The sequence below is a fragment of the Moschus berezovskii genome, chromosome 22 (assembly GCF_049115385.1).
Source record: "Moschus berezovskii isolate FMDL1 chromosome 22, NW_MosBer_1.0, whole genome shotgun sequence".
Classification (NCBI taxonomy): domain Eukaryota; kingdom Metazoa; phylum Chordata; class Mammalia; order Artiodactyla; family Moschidae; genus Moschus; species Moschus berezovskii.
The window spans coordinates 52,911,124-52,930,065 of NC_142481.1; the positions used below are offsets into that span (position 1 = coordinate 52,911,124).

Genomic DNA, 18,942 nt, shown 5'->3' on the forward strand with positions numbered 1-18,942 from the left:
GCTTTAAACAGAAATGCTTTAAAACAAGGTCCCCCATGGCCCCTTACAAATCCTTTAACAGTGACAGCCAGTTTTTCTCGGCTAGTGCGTTCCAGCTTACAGTGTTAACTCACTGTGCTTAATCCTCAGAGATCCCAGGGTAGTGCTACCATCCCCTTTCACCAAAAGGAAACCGAGGCTCCAGGTTAACTTGCCTGCCTGTGACCTCTCAGGAGCCAGGAGGCGCAGTCAGTACCCAAAATTCATCACCTGCAGCCACACGACACTGCCTCCAGTGACTTGTGAACAGTGTAACAAGGGAGCACAAATTTGATATCAGCACCCACCCCAAGGCAACACTCAAAAGAAAAGAAGCCTTTCTTTCCTAAACACACAGCTGCACTGGCAGGTCCCAGACTTAAGCATTAAATGAAGAAAACAATTTGCAAGGTTCTAATGTCAAACACACCCACTTCCTCCCCTTCTCCTGTGAGGATAAAATGCCTCTGTCCTCTAATTGAGGAAGCATAGAGAATAATTTTAATTTATTAAAAAGTGAAACATGACCAACTCAAAAGAGAGGCCATGGAATCTGTTAAGACTAACTTTGCCAAGGTCCTCTTCCCCCACCCCTGCTCTCCAAATGGGGCAAAGAGTCATAAAACTCAAAACCAACTTCCGAACAAGGACCTCTGACAGATGCCATGCTGTGGCTGGTTAAGCCTTGCCTGGGCACGAGGACCTGCAGGCCCAGAGACAACCGAGGGGTGGCCCTGCTGTGTCAGGGCCTGCACACCAGGGCGGGAGGACAACACAGTGCGGGCTCCGCTGAGCCGGGGGTGGGGGGCAGGGGAGGGGAAGCGCCACCAGATCTAAGGGCTGGAGAAACCAGGGGTGGCCAGGGCGTGCGACAGCAAACAGCACCAGAAATTTGAAACTGTCTCTAGCTGAGCGGGCTGCCTTGCGCCCACAGGAGACATGTATGGGGACAAGCAGGTTCTTTGCTGGCTCTGGGGGGCTATGACGAGATGAAGGGCTCAGTTTGAGAGTTTCATAAGCTCGAATAAGGGTGCCCGGACGACGCCAGTGAACAATACACTGACCCTCACAGACCAGCCAGTGGCACAACTCCACTCACACATGCACACGGAACCCTGCAGCTCAGGGCGGTGCGTCCTGAGAGCAATGGATGGGGAATGGAGCCCCTGGACCACCCACGGCCAAGTGACAGGCTGAGAAGGCTTCGCTGTGATCGAGGAGGGCAGGGCAGCTGAACCCAGCCATGGAGGCAGATGCAGGTTGGAGAGCCTCAGGAGAGGAAAGCGAGAGTGGAGGGCACTGGAGGCACGAAGCCTGGCTGGCTGAGGAGGGAGACAAGAGGCGTGTGACAGCAAATGGCACCAGAAGAAATCTCTCCAGCTGAGTGTGGTGCCTTCCACCAAGAGGAAACACACACAGGGACAGCAGGGGCTCAGGAGATCCTGGGATGGCAGGAGGGAGGGAAAGCGCAAACTCATCACGGTTTACTGGGGGGGGGGTGGCCGCAGGTGGGGCGGTGGGGAGGGGGAGAAACGAAACAGCAGTATCAACTTCCTTGATGATGCTGGAAGTAAAGTGTCCCAAGGTAAGGGTGGGCTATGAGGGGAAGGGGCTTGACAGCACCAATTCCCCGTCAATACAGACACCCAAGGAAACCAGGGACATGCATGCAAGATCTTATCTGAAACTTCTCTTCCACACAACTGTTTTACTGCTCTCAAAAATACATTTACAGATGGTCAAAAGTGCTTTGGATGTGTATTTTGTCAGGTTAAAAACAAATCATTTATGACAAGGCCAATTCCACTCTCAAAGGGGAAGCAGGTGCAAAAAGTGTCAGGAACTAACTGCTCTAGGCTGGAAAACACCTCTCATGTTTTTCACTGAGCTACATGCCCAGAATACTCTGAACACCTGCAGGTTGAAACATCCCAGTCCTGTGGAATCTGTGAACACAGCCAATTTAAAACTGACCACTAGCTGATTCCAACACTCATCTGGAAAATGGCGTGTGCTGATTGGACAGAACCTTCAGTTCTACAACAACCGTTCCCCTGAACCAGTCCCAGGGTTGCTTATTTTAAGGAGCAGGCAGGTTAAAAAAACACAAAGAAAAAAAAGTTTCACTCTTTCTTCCCCAGTGCTGAGTCTCTTAGCATCACCTAGTGGTTTGTTCAGTAACTGCAGGTAACAGAACTTCCTAAGGGCTCGCAGAGTCAGATGCAAGTACTTGACTGAACAACAGAACTTCCAAGCAGACACATATTGGCTCCATCAGGTATCCTCGCCTCCTTCCCCCTGCTTCTCTCTCTGCTAAGAGCCTCCAGCTGTTCCTCTCCTATTGTGTTCCTTGGCGAATCCTCAAGGCAAGGCCAACCGTGACTCACTGACCCAGACCATGGATAGCACACAGGGAGTGTTCACCAGCCACATGGGATGAAGTAAGCTGGAGACTAATAGCTGTGGATTATGGCAAATGACTCCATGCAAGTTTGTGTGGAACAACCTGTGGAGTCAAAGTGAAAAGTGTTAGTCACTCAGTCACGCCTGACTCTTTGCGACCTCCTAGACTGTAGCCCATCAGACTTTTCAGACCGTTTTCCAGGCAAAAATGGTGGAGTAGGTTGCCATTTCCTCCTCCAAGGGATATTCCCAACCCAGGGATCAAACCCATGTCTCCTATGGCTCCTGCAACTGCAGGTAGATTCTTTACCACTGAGCCACCAGGGAAGCCTTGAAACCCTGCACGAGTGGGAACTGCAACAGAGAAGTGGACTAAGGGCAAGAGTCCAGGAAGACAAGCCAGGAAACAAGGGTCTGCCACCTGATTCCACCACTTCATTCACCCTGCAACTTGGGGCAGACAGCGCAGCCCCTGCAGGGAAACGCGGAGGGTCTGGATGATGTCTCACACAGTCAGTTCCTCGCAGAGGGTCCTAATCCTGCTCAGAAAATAAAGAGCTGAAACAAGTGAGAGAGAGGGAAGGGGTCTAAAGGATGGAAGTCTGAGAGGACCAACACTTTTCAGTTCTTCAAATGGAAATGTTTGCTTCAATTCCTTAAAGTTAAGTTTTGAATACTTTGTGAGTGTGTACATTAATAAAGTCACATTTTGAAAGGAAAGAAAGGTTGTAGAAAAAATTAAGTATCTTACTGCCTGAGATTTTTCTCTTAATGTTCAGTTTTATAACACACTGTGCATTGAGCATTTCTCCCCCGGAATAACTTCAATGGCCACACACAGATCCAGATGCTAACACCTGACAGAGCCCACTGTGGGCTGCTCCTCTCCTCCAGCCCAAACAGCACAGATGCAAAGACAAGGCTAATCCTAACAGTCACCATCCTGTTTAGCGAATCCTCCTAAAATGAACGAATGTTACTGCTCTAATTCAGAAGTCAATATTCACGATTTACAGACAAGCCAGTATGAATATCGCTTTCAATTTTTTGGTATAACTACTATTTAATTAAGTTCCTTTTCTAACAACATTACCGTTTCCATTTACTATTTTGCTAAAGTCCAATAAGCACTGTAATTATGGAGGTCAAAAAAATCAAAACCAGGAAGGGCAAAAGAGGAGAGGGAAGGCAGGGTATTTCCTGGGGTTGAAACTTTAAATCTGACTTATGGTCCCAAGTCAGCACTGCTGGTTATCTATTTTACCTTCTTTCAGGGCAAATTATCAGAAGTTGACTATAGTAGCAAGTTTCCCCCTGAAAAGCCTTCTCTTCAATCCATCGTTGTTGGTATAATTTACTACTTGGATCTGTTTAGACGGCAACTTTAGGAGGGTGCTCTCTTCAAGCCATCTTTTCCACAGGAGTTGGCAGGTATGCAGAGGAATGGTGTTACAGGAATGGCATAAAATGCCAGCACTGACTCCATACCACACAGAAGATGCAAAATTGAAACCGTTATTTTCACCTCTGTAATAGCTCAAACATTAAATGGCTGAATTAAAGTTCAACCTTATGAAATCTGCTGACAGGCAAAAACACTGAGTGGTTAAGAGCCTTTCTTACAATTCAAGACATATACAGTAAACCACATACCTCACCACATATCACTCAAATGAAATGATTTATAAACTCGGTGGCAACACTAACGCTGTTAAACGTGTAAGTCCAGAAGCCGTGACTATTCTTACATATTTTATGTATTAAGTTTTGTTTTCCTAAAGTCAGCACCTAGAGGCCATAATGCCATTTAAGATCCATGAAAACACAAGGCACAGAACTTTCACCAATTCTCAACAGTTGGCTTGTCGTTGGTATTCTGATGCTGTCAAACTGCCTTTCTGTCGTCTTCCCGTTTAGAACATTCTCCAAGTGTTCTCTTCCTCATTACATCACTGTGGAAGAACAAACGCTATCCTGGTTATCTAATCATGTGGAGGACAGTGAAGTGACCATTACCCATTGGCAACAAATCAACTTGCACTTTATCATAGGGGGAAAGGGAGTCCCATATAGGGAGGTCTATAAAGGATACAGAACAGAAATACCTGCAAGGACATACACCTGTCAAATAAGATGTGAACTGAACTCTCAACCCATGTGAGTGTGCACACATGTGGTGGACCTCCTCCACTCAGGGCCTGCTGCATGGTCACTGCCTGGACTACTTGGGAGAATTTGAAGAGAATGAAAAACATTGGAGAAATTATTTCCCAAGGACAGGAGAAATAGATATGATTTATAAACCACCAAAGCAAAGCTCAATTGGAGTATATTGTTTAAAATACATACAGATCCAGGAATTCATTTTTCTGAGCAGATCCAATTTGTAGTGATTTTATCGCTCTCTCTAGCAACAATTTTTAGGTCCAAAACAGTGTAAAATCATCTATTAAGTGTGTTTTACTAAAATTCATAATGGCATGACTAGAGCCTCAATACCTCTCAGAACAGAATGATTTTCAGCAGTCTAATACCTCAGTTTACATAGTTCCCTGAGACTAAAATTCCTACTCCTATTTGGGCATTTTGCCTAGTCTCGCTCCTTGCCACCATTATCTACACACCTTTGAAACAGAATGCACTGGTGCACAGTTTTGAAAGCAAAACTTAAAGAATGAAATAACTCTGTGTGTGATCTGAAAGCATTTGATATAATTCAGGTTTGGGAGAGGACAAGTGATCCCCAGTAAAAGCCCAGGAAGAGTTTAGTGTTCACCACTCACCAGGGCATGTTCCGTTCCAGGCTCTGGAGGGAGCGCCAGCTGAGGCTGTCCCCTCTGCTTGTACCTGTCACACTTGCTCTCAACATGGGTGTGTGCCTCAGGTTGTGCACTGAGTTTCCATACAATCTATAAGAATTAAGATTTTCAAGTTCCTTTTGCTCATCTCCTGGCTCAGTTACTACTACTGAAAAATGGCATATACTCCCTCTCAGACTGACATAAACCACTTCCTGAAACACGGAAGCCTCCCCAAGCCTCTGCAGGCCTCCTGTGCAGGTTCATGCTTCCCACCAGGTTGGGGAAGTGCTTTTCCCTTCCGTCTCCTGCTTAAATCAGAGTTTACACTTAAGAAAAACAGTGAATGGAACAAAATGTTGACAAATGACACCATGAAGATGGCCTTGCCACCAAAGAACATAAAAGCAGAATGCAATGCAGTAATGGATAAACAGACAGTGAACAACTGAAATCTGGCTGTATTTCACTCCAAAATGCTGTGTATGACTATTATTTTCTATTTACAGTTGTTCTGAGTTACATTTCGTTTGTGGTTATACAAAACTACTCAGCATTCATTAAGCACATACATAATGACAGGGCAGATAGATGATCCAGAAATGCAGACACCCAAAATAAATGACCCTGGGGTCAAAAATTGGCTTGTGGATATTGATATCCTTCTAAGAACTCAAAAGAGAATAAACTTATTCAAACTGCTGTTCCCTCCTGTTTCTTTCCCCAATTTAATAAATAAAATGATACGCATAAAAATTACTCTTTCAGCAGAACCGCTTAGATGTTAATGCAAGTCAAATTCTATGACAGCCAACATCAACAGATCTTTTACACAGTTAAATGCTGCTTAAATAAGTGGGCCTAGCATTAAAGCTACGTCTGTGGTAGTAAGCTGACCTACAACAACCTCAATGTATCTTTTCATCAGGTAAACCTCTCAGGAGGGGAATATGACAAAGGGGGAAAAAAATTCTAAACAATCTACTTTACCTAAGCTCAGTGTGATTCCAACAGTGTGACTATCACTGCATTATTTTTCAAGAAATACTGAAAACTGTCAGCAACTACATTCTGTATTTCTAAGGTTCAATAACCAGCCTCGAAAGAATGAAATGTTTCAAAAGGAACCACACCTTTGCTCACATAATGAAACCATTTTTATAACTGACTTAATAAAAAACAGGGTTAAAAAAATAAATCTTGGGGGGAGGTAATGGGGGACCATCAATTCAAAAGTGATTATATAGCAATACTCTGCACGAATAACTAAGAGCCCCCAATGTCGCTCTATTTTATTTCTCTTTTGGAGGAACTGCATCACTTGCAAGATCTTAGCTTCCCAACCAGGACTTGAACCTAGGCCCTGGCCCAGTTAAAGTGCTAACCACCGGACCACCAGGCACCAGGGAATTTCCTCAAAATGTTCTAGGGAGTAGTTTACTGTCAGATTTTAGCAAGTCAACTAGATTTTAACATACCCAGCAAACTATGTATCAAACCACATTTAAAGTTATTTGACTGGAATGCTTTAAAACATTGAAAATGAACCTTCTTTCTTCTTTTAAATAAAGATTGAGGAAATTTCCCAGGAATGGAGGTTTTCCTTGTAAAGTGGGCTTCCCCAGTAATAAAGCATCTGCCTGTAATGCAGGAAACCACCTACAATGCAGGACTCCCTCATTCGATCCCTGGGTTGGGAAGGTCCGCTGGAGAAGGAAACAGCAACCAACTTCAGTATTCTTGTCTGGGAAATCCCATGGACAGAAGAGCCTAGTGGGCTACAGTCCATGGGGTCACAAAGAGTCGGACACAACTAAGCAGCTAAACCACCACCACCCTTTGTGAAGCAATTTTAGGAATACAAACATAATGACAATGCTTTCTGACTTTAAGGGCTTCCCTGGTGGCTCAGCTGGTAAAGAATCTGCCTGCAATGTGGGAGACCTGGGTTCAATCCGTGGGTTGGGAAGATCCCCTGGAGAAGGGAACGACTACCCACTCCAGTATTCTGGCCTGGAGAATTCCATGGACTGTATAGTCCCTGGAGTTACAAAGAGTCGGACACAATTGAGCGGCTTTCACTCTAACTTTAAACTTAGAATGTCCGCCTTTAAAAGCATCAGATCATGCATCTCCCACTACAGGTTAAGAATGACGTTTAACTTAATGATCTACACGAAGGCTGTTACTGTTCTCCCCTGACTCTTACAGCTTTCCCTTGCAATGAACACGTTTTAAAAAGTTACAATAAAAAATTCACCCAAATAACCTAAAAGTTATCATTTTAAAAGTCCAAAATGCTGATGCATCTATCAATTAACTTCTCATTTTAAGAGAAATCCAGACACTTAGATTTTGTATATATTTATACATAATATATTTTGTATAAGGAATAAAATGCTCATTTAAAAACTTTTTCAAGTATTGCTTGCTGTCATCTTACAATCAACAAAAGGATGTGTTTTATATTTGGCGGAATTCTGACCATTCAGAAAAGAGTATACATTTTGCATCTCACTACTGCTTTCACCCTCATCATTTGGTACCAAATGCTGTCAGGTATGCCAAAATGTTAAACCAGCAAACATTAAAGCCTAAATAAAGACAATTCAGAACTTCCCTGGTGATCCAGTGATTAAGAATCTGCCTGCCAATGCAGGGGACACGGGTTTGATACCTGATCCAGGAAGGTTCCACATGCCTCGGGGCAACTAAGTTCATGTATCACAACTACTAAAAGAAAGGAAGTGAAGTCGCTCAGTCGTGTCCGACTCTGTGACCCCATGGACTGTAGCCTACCAGGCTCCTCATCCATGGAATTTTCCAGGCAAGAGTACTGAAGCGGGTTGCCATTTACTTCTCCAGGGGATCGCCCCAAACCAGGGATCAAACCTGGGTCTCCCTCACTGCAGGCAGATGCTTCACCGTCTGAGACACCAGGTCCTCATGATAGAGCCCATGCTCCGCAACAAGAGACGCCACCAAAATAAGCAGCATGGTCACCACATCTAAACAGCAGCCCCTGCTCGCTGCAACTAGAAAAGTCTCAGGCAGCAACTAACACCCAGTGCGGCCAATAAACTTAAAAAAAAAAAAAAAGACAGTTCATTTTAACTGGGCCAATGGAGTAAGAACCTGAAGCGCTGGCTACTAGTAAACTCCTTGGATGATGAATCCTGAAGAACAGCCCCAGCTTCTTAGGCATGTGTAAAAACATTCATGCTCCTGCTTCTGACTTCCCACCTTAACTTTAGAAACACAAGCCATGAGGCTTTGCAGTTTTATTATGAACTGGTCCTACTTTTTGAGCCTTAGCATATCAAATGAAACATTAACTTCAGGCCAAACTGTTGCAGTTTTTCTTTTCCAATCAAGAGTTGGCCTTGGTGTGCTAAAACTGAATAAAATCCATTTACTCAATCCAAAATCGACATTAAAAAAAAAAAAAAAAAACAACCCAGTACTTTCTTATATCCTAAGAAATAACTTCAAAGTGAGTAGAATCCTCAGGGATTACGACCCCGAGGTCGTAATAACTGGAACCCAGACAGGACTATCCATTAGTCACACAAGGGAGTACAATTACTGAGTCAGAAGGCAAGACGTGGAAATGTAATCTGTCAACAGAAAATGACTGATAATGGACATGGATTTTCCACTTAGGGTAAAAGTAAGATATCCCTCCCCACCGCATTCTGCTCATATGTCATTTTACTTTTAGTGACACATAAGGCACAGGTATTGTTCAGAAATTCGTCTGAACACATAGGTAATCTGCTATCGTTCTGGATAACAATGTAGACTGCTCCCATCCTGGCCTCAGACCTGTATCTTTTGAACTATACCTGCAATCTTTATGGCTACAGGATCCTCTGAAACTGGAACCAGCCCTTCCTTGACTTCCGCCTGCTTTTCAGAGACCAGGGGAGACGCAGCGGGAGGGGAATACTTAGTTTCCACAGAAACCACAGGCGAGGAAGAGGGCTTAGGATCATGAAACAGACTGGCCCACGACTTGGCGGGCTGACTGGTGGGCAGAGCGCCCGCCGCGGAGGCCGGGGCATCCGCAGGAGGTGAGGCACTCTCAGCCTTGGCGGGGTCCGAGTCCGAGCGCTCCATGGTGTGCAGCTCCACCCCGTTGGCAGCTGTGCCCTCACCCAAGGATTCAAGTATCTGTCCGTTAGTGACTCCAAGGTTCTCAGTAGTATCAGTCCCCATGGAGGGCTGAGCCACAGCTGTCCTCAACAGGGTGTCCCTGCCAGCCTCGGCAGAGAGGCAGGCCTCCGAGTCAGCCCCGGGGCAGCCTTGAGGCTGCCCTGCAGTCCTGGCCCCACCGTCCAGGGCTCCGGGGAAAGCCCCAGCAGGCCCAGCATCGCTGACAAAGTCCGAAGAGTCCTGAGGGCTGCCCCAAGTCCGGGGGGTCCCTGCCGTGGGCACATCCCCCATCAAGTCCGCGTCCTCGGCGCCTACACTGTTGGGGACTGCTGAGACAGCATGGCCATTGACCAGGGCTTCCGCTGAAGGTCCACCCTCGCCACCGTCTTTCAAGTAACTGTAATATCCTGGGGGACGTTTTTTCTTCTTTTTACGCTCCCTTTGTCCAAGACCACCCGAAATACCATCGTTCTCTAAAGCTTCTGCCTCGGCATGAGAGCCGCCATCCAGGGCAAGGGCAGGGCCTGGGTACTGGCAGTTGGTGGAGCTGTAGTTCACTTCTTTATCAATGTCATCCGGGAGCTTTTTGGAAGTTGTGCAGCTAAGGATAAATTCAGGGGCCTGAGGATTCAGTGTGCTTGAAATACTGTAGTTGGGAGTTCTCGGCAAAGTGTCACTGGGTTCAATTACTTCATTAACACCAAATTCAATTCTCTGATAGTCGTGTCCTGTTTAGAAAGAAAAGGATCAGTAAATATCCCACTAGTTAAGAACACAGCTAAACATCTTATAAAAGTCTCAGTAATTATTTCTTTTTGAAACTGAAACCTTAAAGTCTTGCAGTAATTAGCGAAGCTAAAACATTTAATTTCTGTGCTAAATAAGTAATTTGCTGAAACAAATAATAACCACAAAATTATATTTAATTTGGAAATATGAACTGCAGAAGCTGGTATCCATTTTCCACTCACGGGAGTTAAGGCAGAAATTAAAAAGAAACATTGAATAGGAAACAAATGCTATTCTGCCTGTCTGAATGTGTCCCTCAATGCAATCTGATTTTATTAGTTTATTTTATACCTAAGACTAGGACATACATATTTTGGAAATTCTAATTTTTAAAAATCAAGATGACCAACTTGGGGACTTGAAAACCACTGCCTGCTCACACTCTCTCTCTATATATATATTATATATATGTGGTTTCTCTAATTTGTCCAATTTAGTAATTCAAAAAGTATGATTTATACAAAAGCACTCTTTCAAATTATCCACTTCCCAGACTCTTCTATTAACAACCTTAACTGAAGCCCAAAAATTGCCTTGCATGAGTGCCTGTGACTTCTCCTAAATTAATTCATATTGGATTAACCCCATGGGTAAGGAAGGTGCTTCCAAAAATCCCAAAAGATAAAGTTAGGACTGCAAACCTTTAAAAGTCTCCTTGAAATCCTTTAATACCTCTTCCCCACTGACAACAATCCACACATTCTATTCATTTAAGATGGACATTTTTTTCACAGATCACATCTCGAAAATTAGTGTGAGTTTCAGAATCAACTGAGTTTCTCAACAGAAACTAAACACCAATGTCATCTTATATCTGATGAAACAGTTACACATTTTGGAAGTTAGGAAAGGATATGTGTTTTTTAATTTATTTTTCATGCATTATGAAGATTTCTCAAGTCTAGTACAAGAGGCCCACTTTTTCTCAAGGCATTTATTTCAAGAGAAAAAAAAAAACCACAGTACCAAAACAATCATATTCTACCCAGAAAACTGAATATATTTTACTTTGGAAGTATTTTTAGAGGAGAAAAAACAGCCCCACGGAAGGGCCAGGGCCCTAAATAGTTTTCTAATTCTCCATTTGGTTTGATATCACACACCCTGGGAGTGGGAAGAATACACCAGCCCAACAGCAAAACATTCCTGAAAAAAGAACATGATGATGGTTACAGCTAACCATCTATAGAGATACCGAGAGGACACTTTCAATCCTCTGGCCCCTGAGCACTGATTCACCATTTCCTTATTTTGAAAACAATCACCAAAGGAAATATATTTCTTCATTATCCCTAAAAGCCAGCTGTCCAGTTTGCTTCCAGGGAGCTCCATCCAGTGAGGCTGCGAGGATGCAGAGCTGCTCTGTGGACCAAGAGGATGTAGCTGAAGCAGGGAGGCCGCTCTTCAGAGACTGGGACATGCATCGGGAGTCACAGTGAAGTTAGTATGTGCTGTACCATGCAACCTATGCGGAGTTTGGTTATTCCCAATAGACACAGTGCGTTCCACACCGTAATCATTAATCTTATCGTAACATACAACACTCCAGAATGTGATGTAATATTAATGGAACCATTCTGATATGCTACAGTTGTTACCAAAACATTTACCAGATTGTGGACAGTCTGACCACACCCCTGGAAGGCTGAGTCCTACCCAGAACAGTTCGGTTCCTTTCCTTATGCAGGAACACGGGTTGTGGACACACCATGCACTGCACTCCAGGGCAGAACAAGGCCCAACCTGTCGAGCTGGAAAAGTGGTGGCAAGTCTGCAAGCTCGTGAGCACTTGGACAAACAGGCAGGGGATTTGTTGGGGGAAGGAAAATTAGCTCAAACACAACAATCACACCCTAACACGGCACTCTCAAAGCCTGTGCACTGCAGTACTCACAGTACAGTAGCCTGGGGTGCCCGGATGGGGTCCTGAAGTCCGAGATGCTCAGAGGCACCCAGGAGATACTCAGGCCCACGTCTGTCTGAGAACCACTGCTTAAGTGGCTTCCTCAGCTGACTTCTCCAATCAGTTCATAGTGAGTCAAGTCAATAATCATGGAGCTCTCAGCCATGTGCAAAGTGTTTATTATCAAGGGGAAGGGGTACAGAGATTAGCAAGACAAGGTCCCTGCCTCAGGGGATTACATCTGTACGGAGACTGACATCAAAGATGGAAATGACGAAGCAGAGGGTGGGTGAGATAAAGCCTCTACAGCTTTACAAGAATTTGTTGTATGACTCAGGGAGCTCAAACCAGGGCCCTGTGACAACCTAGAAGGGTGGGACAGGGTGAGAGGTGTGAGGGAGGTTCGAGTTGATATATGGCAGAAACCAACACAATTTTGTAATTATCCTTCAAATAAAAATAAATCAATTTAAAAAACAGAATGCTCCTCAACACACACAAAAAGAGATCTATTTGGATCAGAACCTACAGAGAGGTCAGAGAAGCTAGCAGGATAAGCGGATGGGGGAGGGGACGGGAGAGGAGGAGGGGTAAGGCTACTTCCCGCTTTGGGGACTAACTTAAAAATGCCATATTCGGAGCCCCCACCTAGAGTGTGCGGAGCCGGCTGTGATGGGAAGTGCCAGAACAAATCACTCTAAAGCGCTCATCCAAAACCATCCTGAGGGTTTACAACACTGCAGACACTGTACCGTGCAGCTGCTGCACACAGAAATGGATGAGCTGCGGTCTCTGCCGCCCACAGCTGAGCTCAGCCTCAACAGGGAGGCAGAGTCACTGACTACTGGACAGCGAGCTGGCACTGCAGGAGAACTAAAAATAACAGAACAGGACAGAAGAGACCTTGGGGAACAGGGGCCTTTAAGCTGGCCTCTCTGTGTGAGCAGCTGTGTTTTTGGCAGATTAAAAGATGGACTTGAGAGAAGAGAGGGGAGAATGGAGAAAAAGAGCCAAGAAGCATAACTGAGCAGGGATGCCAGCCTGGAGGGGGTGGGGGACGTGGTGAGAGTGAGGAGGGGGGAGTGCAGCAGAGGGGAGAGGCGCTGCGACACTGGGGGTCTGAGAGGGAGGCAGGGCCTTCGTCCGCAGCTGAAGCCCCTGGGAGGATGGTAAGGCACGACCTGGACCAGGGCTCTGACAACAGGGAAGACAGCGAGACATCTGGAGCCCGAGCAAACACCAGCAGCACAGCGGCTATGTACCAAGTACTGGAAGTCAGGGAGCACCTCAACCTGCAGATGACAAGGGGGCTCCAGAGGCTGGGAGGCCGGGCAAGGGTGTTTGGGTCCCTCTGGCATTTCTTATTTTATCCTCGTCCTAAGTCATCATTAGAACTGTTCTCTACCTTATGTTTCTTATAAAGCTGCTAATAATTTTAGATAAAATCACTTTCTCATTGTCTGTAGATAAAAAGTTTACATGGCCTCTGCAAGGTTTATATTGAAATCTAAATTATAATAAAATCCTTTCTGACAATGCTATAGAAACAGGGAACCAAATCACTGCTCTCAAAGAAAAGGTTCAGCTTCTAGCTTCTCCAAGGCCAGTGAGGATCTTGAGCACGATGCAAACTGAAAAGCGGTCTCGACAGGTTTGACTCGTGCAATGGCAGACAGCAAGATGAGAGGACCCTACTGCTAGTGACACTGTAACATATATGAGAGGGCTGCAACTCAGTAAGCATCACCTCCAGTGATCAGCTCAGTGTCTGGGGCAGAGACAGCCAGCAACTCAGTCATAACAGGACAGGAGGTGAAGAGGTCACCTGAATTCCCAAGAGCCTTGATGACAGGCATGGACATAACCGCAAACTCAGAACAATACAAACGAGCTGCCACTGAGCCGGGTGGAAAGCACGTACTCAGAGACTTGCCAGCTCTGGGCCCAAGAGCCAGTGCACTCAACAGAGAGCCCACTCCAGAACCCATACAGAGAGCCTTGGCTGTGAAGGGTACACATGTGCCAGAGGATCCTTACAAAACAAACAGAAATGAGCAATTATTTCCAAAACTCACCTTAGAGGTCTGACACTCTGAAGCACAGAATAAACTTTAATTCATTAGCCAAAGTGGTTCAGTGATTAAAGCTACTGGAGTTTACAGCAAAAACATCAAGCAGGAAAGGAAAGGAAGGAAGCCTGCACCCGCAGTGCACGCCAGGAGCAGAGGGCAGGGCTTACCGTCGGGGAGGTCACCAGCAGCCTGTGAGCCACACAAAACTGTCCCGCCGTACGGAGGAAGCTGCCCAGGGAAGTGGAAAACAGAGTTTAACTCAACAAACTGTTAAAGTTCAACACATGCTATTTCATTAAAGCAACCCTCATTAAAAGACTATTTATCCATGCAACTTCTCATAACACTATTTTTAACAAAATAACACAGATGGGGAGACAGTAAGATTAAACATCTTCATTTTAAAACAGCATCAGAAAGCTTTCCAATACTGATTGCTATTAAACAGATCCAAAAATGAGGCAAAAAATAAAAAATGGGCTCCAATGGACATGTCAATCAGCTACAAAAGGCTCACGACACACCCTCTGTTTCACAGGAGCTGCAGAGTGCACATCAAATACTATAAACGCTTGTCTTTGTCCATTGACCAGTACAGAGTCTTCGTGACCATCTGCACACGTTGTTCACCATCACTACACGTCCACTCAGCCACAGGCAGGAACCAAGCCTGGGGACAGTGAACAAAGCAGTTGGGAAAGAAAAGCCTGAGAATCACGGCTCTCTTTTTAACAGGGTGCCTTAAATAACTGGATTAACAGCTGGCAATCACATTCCTTGTTTGGAAGAGAGACAGCAAAATGGCCAGTGCCTGGGCTCTCTGCAAAATGCAGGAAGGTATCATGAACATGCCAATTTTTTTCCCTCCTAGCTATTCCATAATACTTAGGAGCTGGAGTGTTTCAAATGGCTCTGTTTGAAATGATAAAGTTTAGAATGGAAAGGTGTAAGTGGACAGATAATTGCTGTCTGAAGCAGGAAGAAAAGAACAAAAGGATTACAGCCTAACAGGCTTCTACCACATCAGTTCTCAAAGCCTGCACACTACAGCACAAACAGTGCAACAGCCTGGGGTGCCTGGGTGGGGCCCTGGGTTTGGCTTGTTCAGAGGCACCCAGGGGACTCTCACGCCCACAACTGTCTCAGAACTACTACTTCAGCTGATTTCCTATTAACTCTTAGTGAGTCAATACAACAGTCTCAGAGATAAAAGCTTATCACTCTGAGTACTCTCCTGAGAGAATTAATGACAAATAAGAAGCTAAGAAAACAAAACTGTTAGTCTCTTAGTCATGTCCCACTCTTAGTGACCCCATGAACGGTAGCCTGCTAGGCTCCTCTGTCCATGGGGATTCTCCAGGCAAGAATACTGGAGTGAGTAGCCATTTCCTTCTCCAGAGGATCTTCCCGACCAAGGGACTAAACCCCGGTCTCCTGAACTGCCAGCAGATTCTTCACGGTCTGAGCCACCAGAGAAGCCCAAGAAAACAAAAGGAACTGACCACTTTCCGGACTTGAGAGCAGCGCATATTTCCACCACACAGGGGCACTCCAGCATTCATCACGGCAAAGCACTGTGTGCCCAGGTGGGCTACACTTGAGCCTGAAGTGCAAGACCATTCCACACATGACTCCAACGCTCCCATCTGGTGCCCCAGCCTTTACCACTGGTGTGGACACACGGAGCAAAACAGTGTGTCTGGGGAAGCCACAAATCAGGATGGCATCCCTCTGCAGTCACAGAAGACAGCAAACTCCCAGACACAGCCTTTATTCCACTGATGACACTAGCATGCCCCCTGGTGATAAAAAGCTAACTTGTAAGGCACTCAAAGTCTTGTTTTTTGAAATCACACTGTACTTACACACAATTTAGGGAGCAGGAGAGCCAGGATCTGAAAACAGAGCCCCTGGCATGCCCCAGGGCAATACTGCTGTTTTCTGTTAAGTGTATTTAAAACACTTTGGTTTACTAACCTGGTAAGAGCATAACTGGGAATTACTAGAATGAGTTCAGGCACAGAAAACGTGTGTATTTTTTTTTCACTCTATACACTGCATATGGTGCCTGTAACGCAGCAAACCTCCATCACCTCTAAGATAACCCTTTGTGGTAACTGGGTATAATAAAAATGCAGCAGAATAAAACTGCAAGAATTGTTCAAAGTTCTCTCTTTAACTATACAGTTACTTATAAGAACAGAGAATTTTTTAAGCAAAAATATAAAATCTCACACACAAAAGGAAACTGAGCAGTAGAAAAAGCTGAAATTTATTTGTATTAGATACAAAACCAAACCAACTTACTCTGAAAACAGTGCGACCATATTGTGAGGTCAATACTCAGGACATTCAATAAGAAGGGAATATTTTTAAATCTTTTTGCTACTGCTATGGGGTGAGGGGTTAGATCCCCACCACCCACACCCATACACACCCACACTCAACACCACAATCTCAAGTTGTATTATATACCATAGTGAAAACAAAAACTTTTTAAATGTCTTTATGACCTCAGGGAAGGAAAAAATTTCTTAAAAAATATTTTTAAAAATCCACAAACTATGAGAAAAAAACACAAGACATTAAAACTTTAAAATGTACTCCCAAAGATTATTAACCCTATAAATCAATAAGAAAAAGACAAGCCATTTGATAAAAATATGGACAAAGAACAGGTAATTAACAGTAGCAGAAATCGACACTGTCAATGGACATATGAAAGTAATGTAATGGTGCTAAATGTTTGTAATCTGGGAGATGTAAATTAAAACAATAAAAATCCACTTACTCCATCAGATTAACAAAAATTTTAAGTATGTCTATACTGAGAATGGGGCTTTCCAGGAGACACTGCTGCTGCTAAGTCACTTCAGTCGTGTCCGACTCTGTGTGACCCCATAGACGGCAGCCCACCAGGCTCCACCGTCCCTGGGATTCTCCAGGCAAGAACACTGGAGTGGGTTGCCATTTCCTTCTCCAATGTGTGAAAGTGAAAAGGGAAAGTGAGGTCGCTCAGTCGTGTCCGACTCAGCGATCCCATGGACTGCAGCCTACCAGGCTCCTCCATCCATGGGATTTTCCAGGCAAGAGTATTGGAGTGGCTTGCCATTGCCTTCTCCCCAGGAGACACTAGTGGTAAAGAATCCAAGTGTCAATACAAGAGACGCGGGTTTGATCCCTGAGTTGAGAAGATTCCCTGGAGAAGGAAATGGCAGCCCACTCCAGTATTCTTGCCTAGGAAATCTTATGGGCAGAGGAGCCTAGCAGGCTACAGTCCATGGGGTCAAAAAAAGCTGGAGACAACTGGAACATCTGAGCACAGCATACTGGGAATTATCAAAAATTTTTCTTTTTTCATGCAAAGAGCTGACTCACTGGAAAAGACTGATGCTGGGAGGGATTGGCGGCAGGAGGAGAAGGGGACGACAGAGAATGAGATGGCTGGGTGGCATCACCAACTCGATGGACATGGGTTTGAGTGAACTCCGGGAGTTGGTGATGGACAGGGAGGCCTGGCATGCTGTGGTTCATGGGGTCACAAAGAGTCGGACACGACTGAGCGACTGAACTGAACTGACTGAAAAGATCCATATAGTTAAGGCTATGGTCTTCCCAGCGGTCATGTAGAGTTGTGAGAGCTGGTCCATAAAGACGGCAGCACACCAAAGAACTAATGACTTCAAACTGTGATGCTGGAAAAGAGAAGATCCTGAAAGCTCCCTGGACAGCAAGGAAATCAAACCAGTCAATCTTAAGGAAAACCAACCCTGAATACTGGTTGGAAAGACTGATGCTGAAGTTGAAGCTCCAGTATTTTGATCATCTGATGAAAATAGCTGACTCAATAGAAAAGTAGAAAAGTCCCTGATGCTAGGAAACATCGAGGGCAGAAGGAGAAGAGAGCATCAGAGGTTGAGTGGCTGGATGGCATCACCGATGTAATGGACATGAACTTCGGCAAACTTTGGGAGATGGCAAGGGACAGGGAGGCCTGGTGTGCTGCAGTCCATGGGGTCGCAAACAGTATGACATGACTGAGTGACTGAACAACGACAACAAAAACTCTCACGCACTAGCGATGGGAATGCAGACTGTTAAAACCACTTAGAAAGCAGATGCACTAAAGATGCTTATTCCTTGCAGGGCACCAAAATTCTATTCCTAGGAATATTTCTTGGAGAAACCCACACAGGAGCATGAAGAGACATGACAAAATATGATTACTGCCACATTTCTGTAATAATAGAAGAACTAAAGACCTAGATAGTCCCCCTCAATACGAACAGGTAAGTTCAATATTTAACAATTAACGGGGAATTTCCTGGCAATTCAGTGGTTAGGATTCTGCGCTTTCACTGCTGTGGGCACCCAAGTTCATTCCCTGCTCAGGGAACTAAGATCCACAGGACACAGCCAAAAAAATAAAATTTAACAATTAAAATCAAACAAGAACAAAATGTCCAAATAAATCTAAAGAATATTTAGCTTAAAATAAACAAACTACAAAATGATGAATACAGTATGAAACCACTTTGTTGCTGCTGTTTAGTCATCAGTCAGGTCTCTTTTGCGACCCCATGGACTGCAGCCCACCAGGCTCCTCTGTCCACGGGATTTCTCAGGGAAGAATACTAGAGTGGGTTGTCATTTCCTTCTCCAGGGGATCTTCCTGACCCAGGGATCAAACCCACATCTCCTGCATTGCAGGCAGATTCTTTACTACTGGGCCACTGGGGAAGCCCCTGAGGAGACATTTTTTCATTGCACAAAACAATAAACAGTATATACATGCACAGTAAGA

At 44.9% G+C, this 18,942-nt stretch overlaps 1 protein-coding gene across 1 annotated transcript in view; it reads right to left on the bottom strand.

Moving 5' to 3' along the window:
- Nucleotides 1-18,942, bottom strand: part of USP10 (ubiquitin specific peptidase 10) — a 65,090-nt gene that overhangs the window by 13,973 nt on the left and 32,175 nt on the right. Inside the window, exons 3-4 of the mRNA XM_055413023.2 lie at nt 14,306-14,366; nt 9,065-10,102 (exon numbers count right to left, since the gene is read on the bottom strand). Coding sequence (XP_055268998.2) covers nt 9,065-10,102; nt 14,306-14,366 — 1,099 coding nt within the window. The remainder of the gene's footprint in view (nt 1-9,064; nt 10,103-14,305; nt 14,367-18,942) is intronic.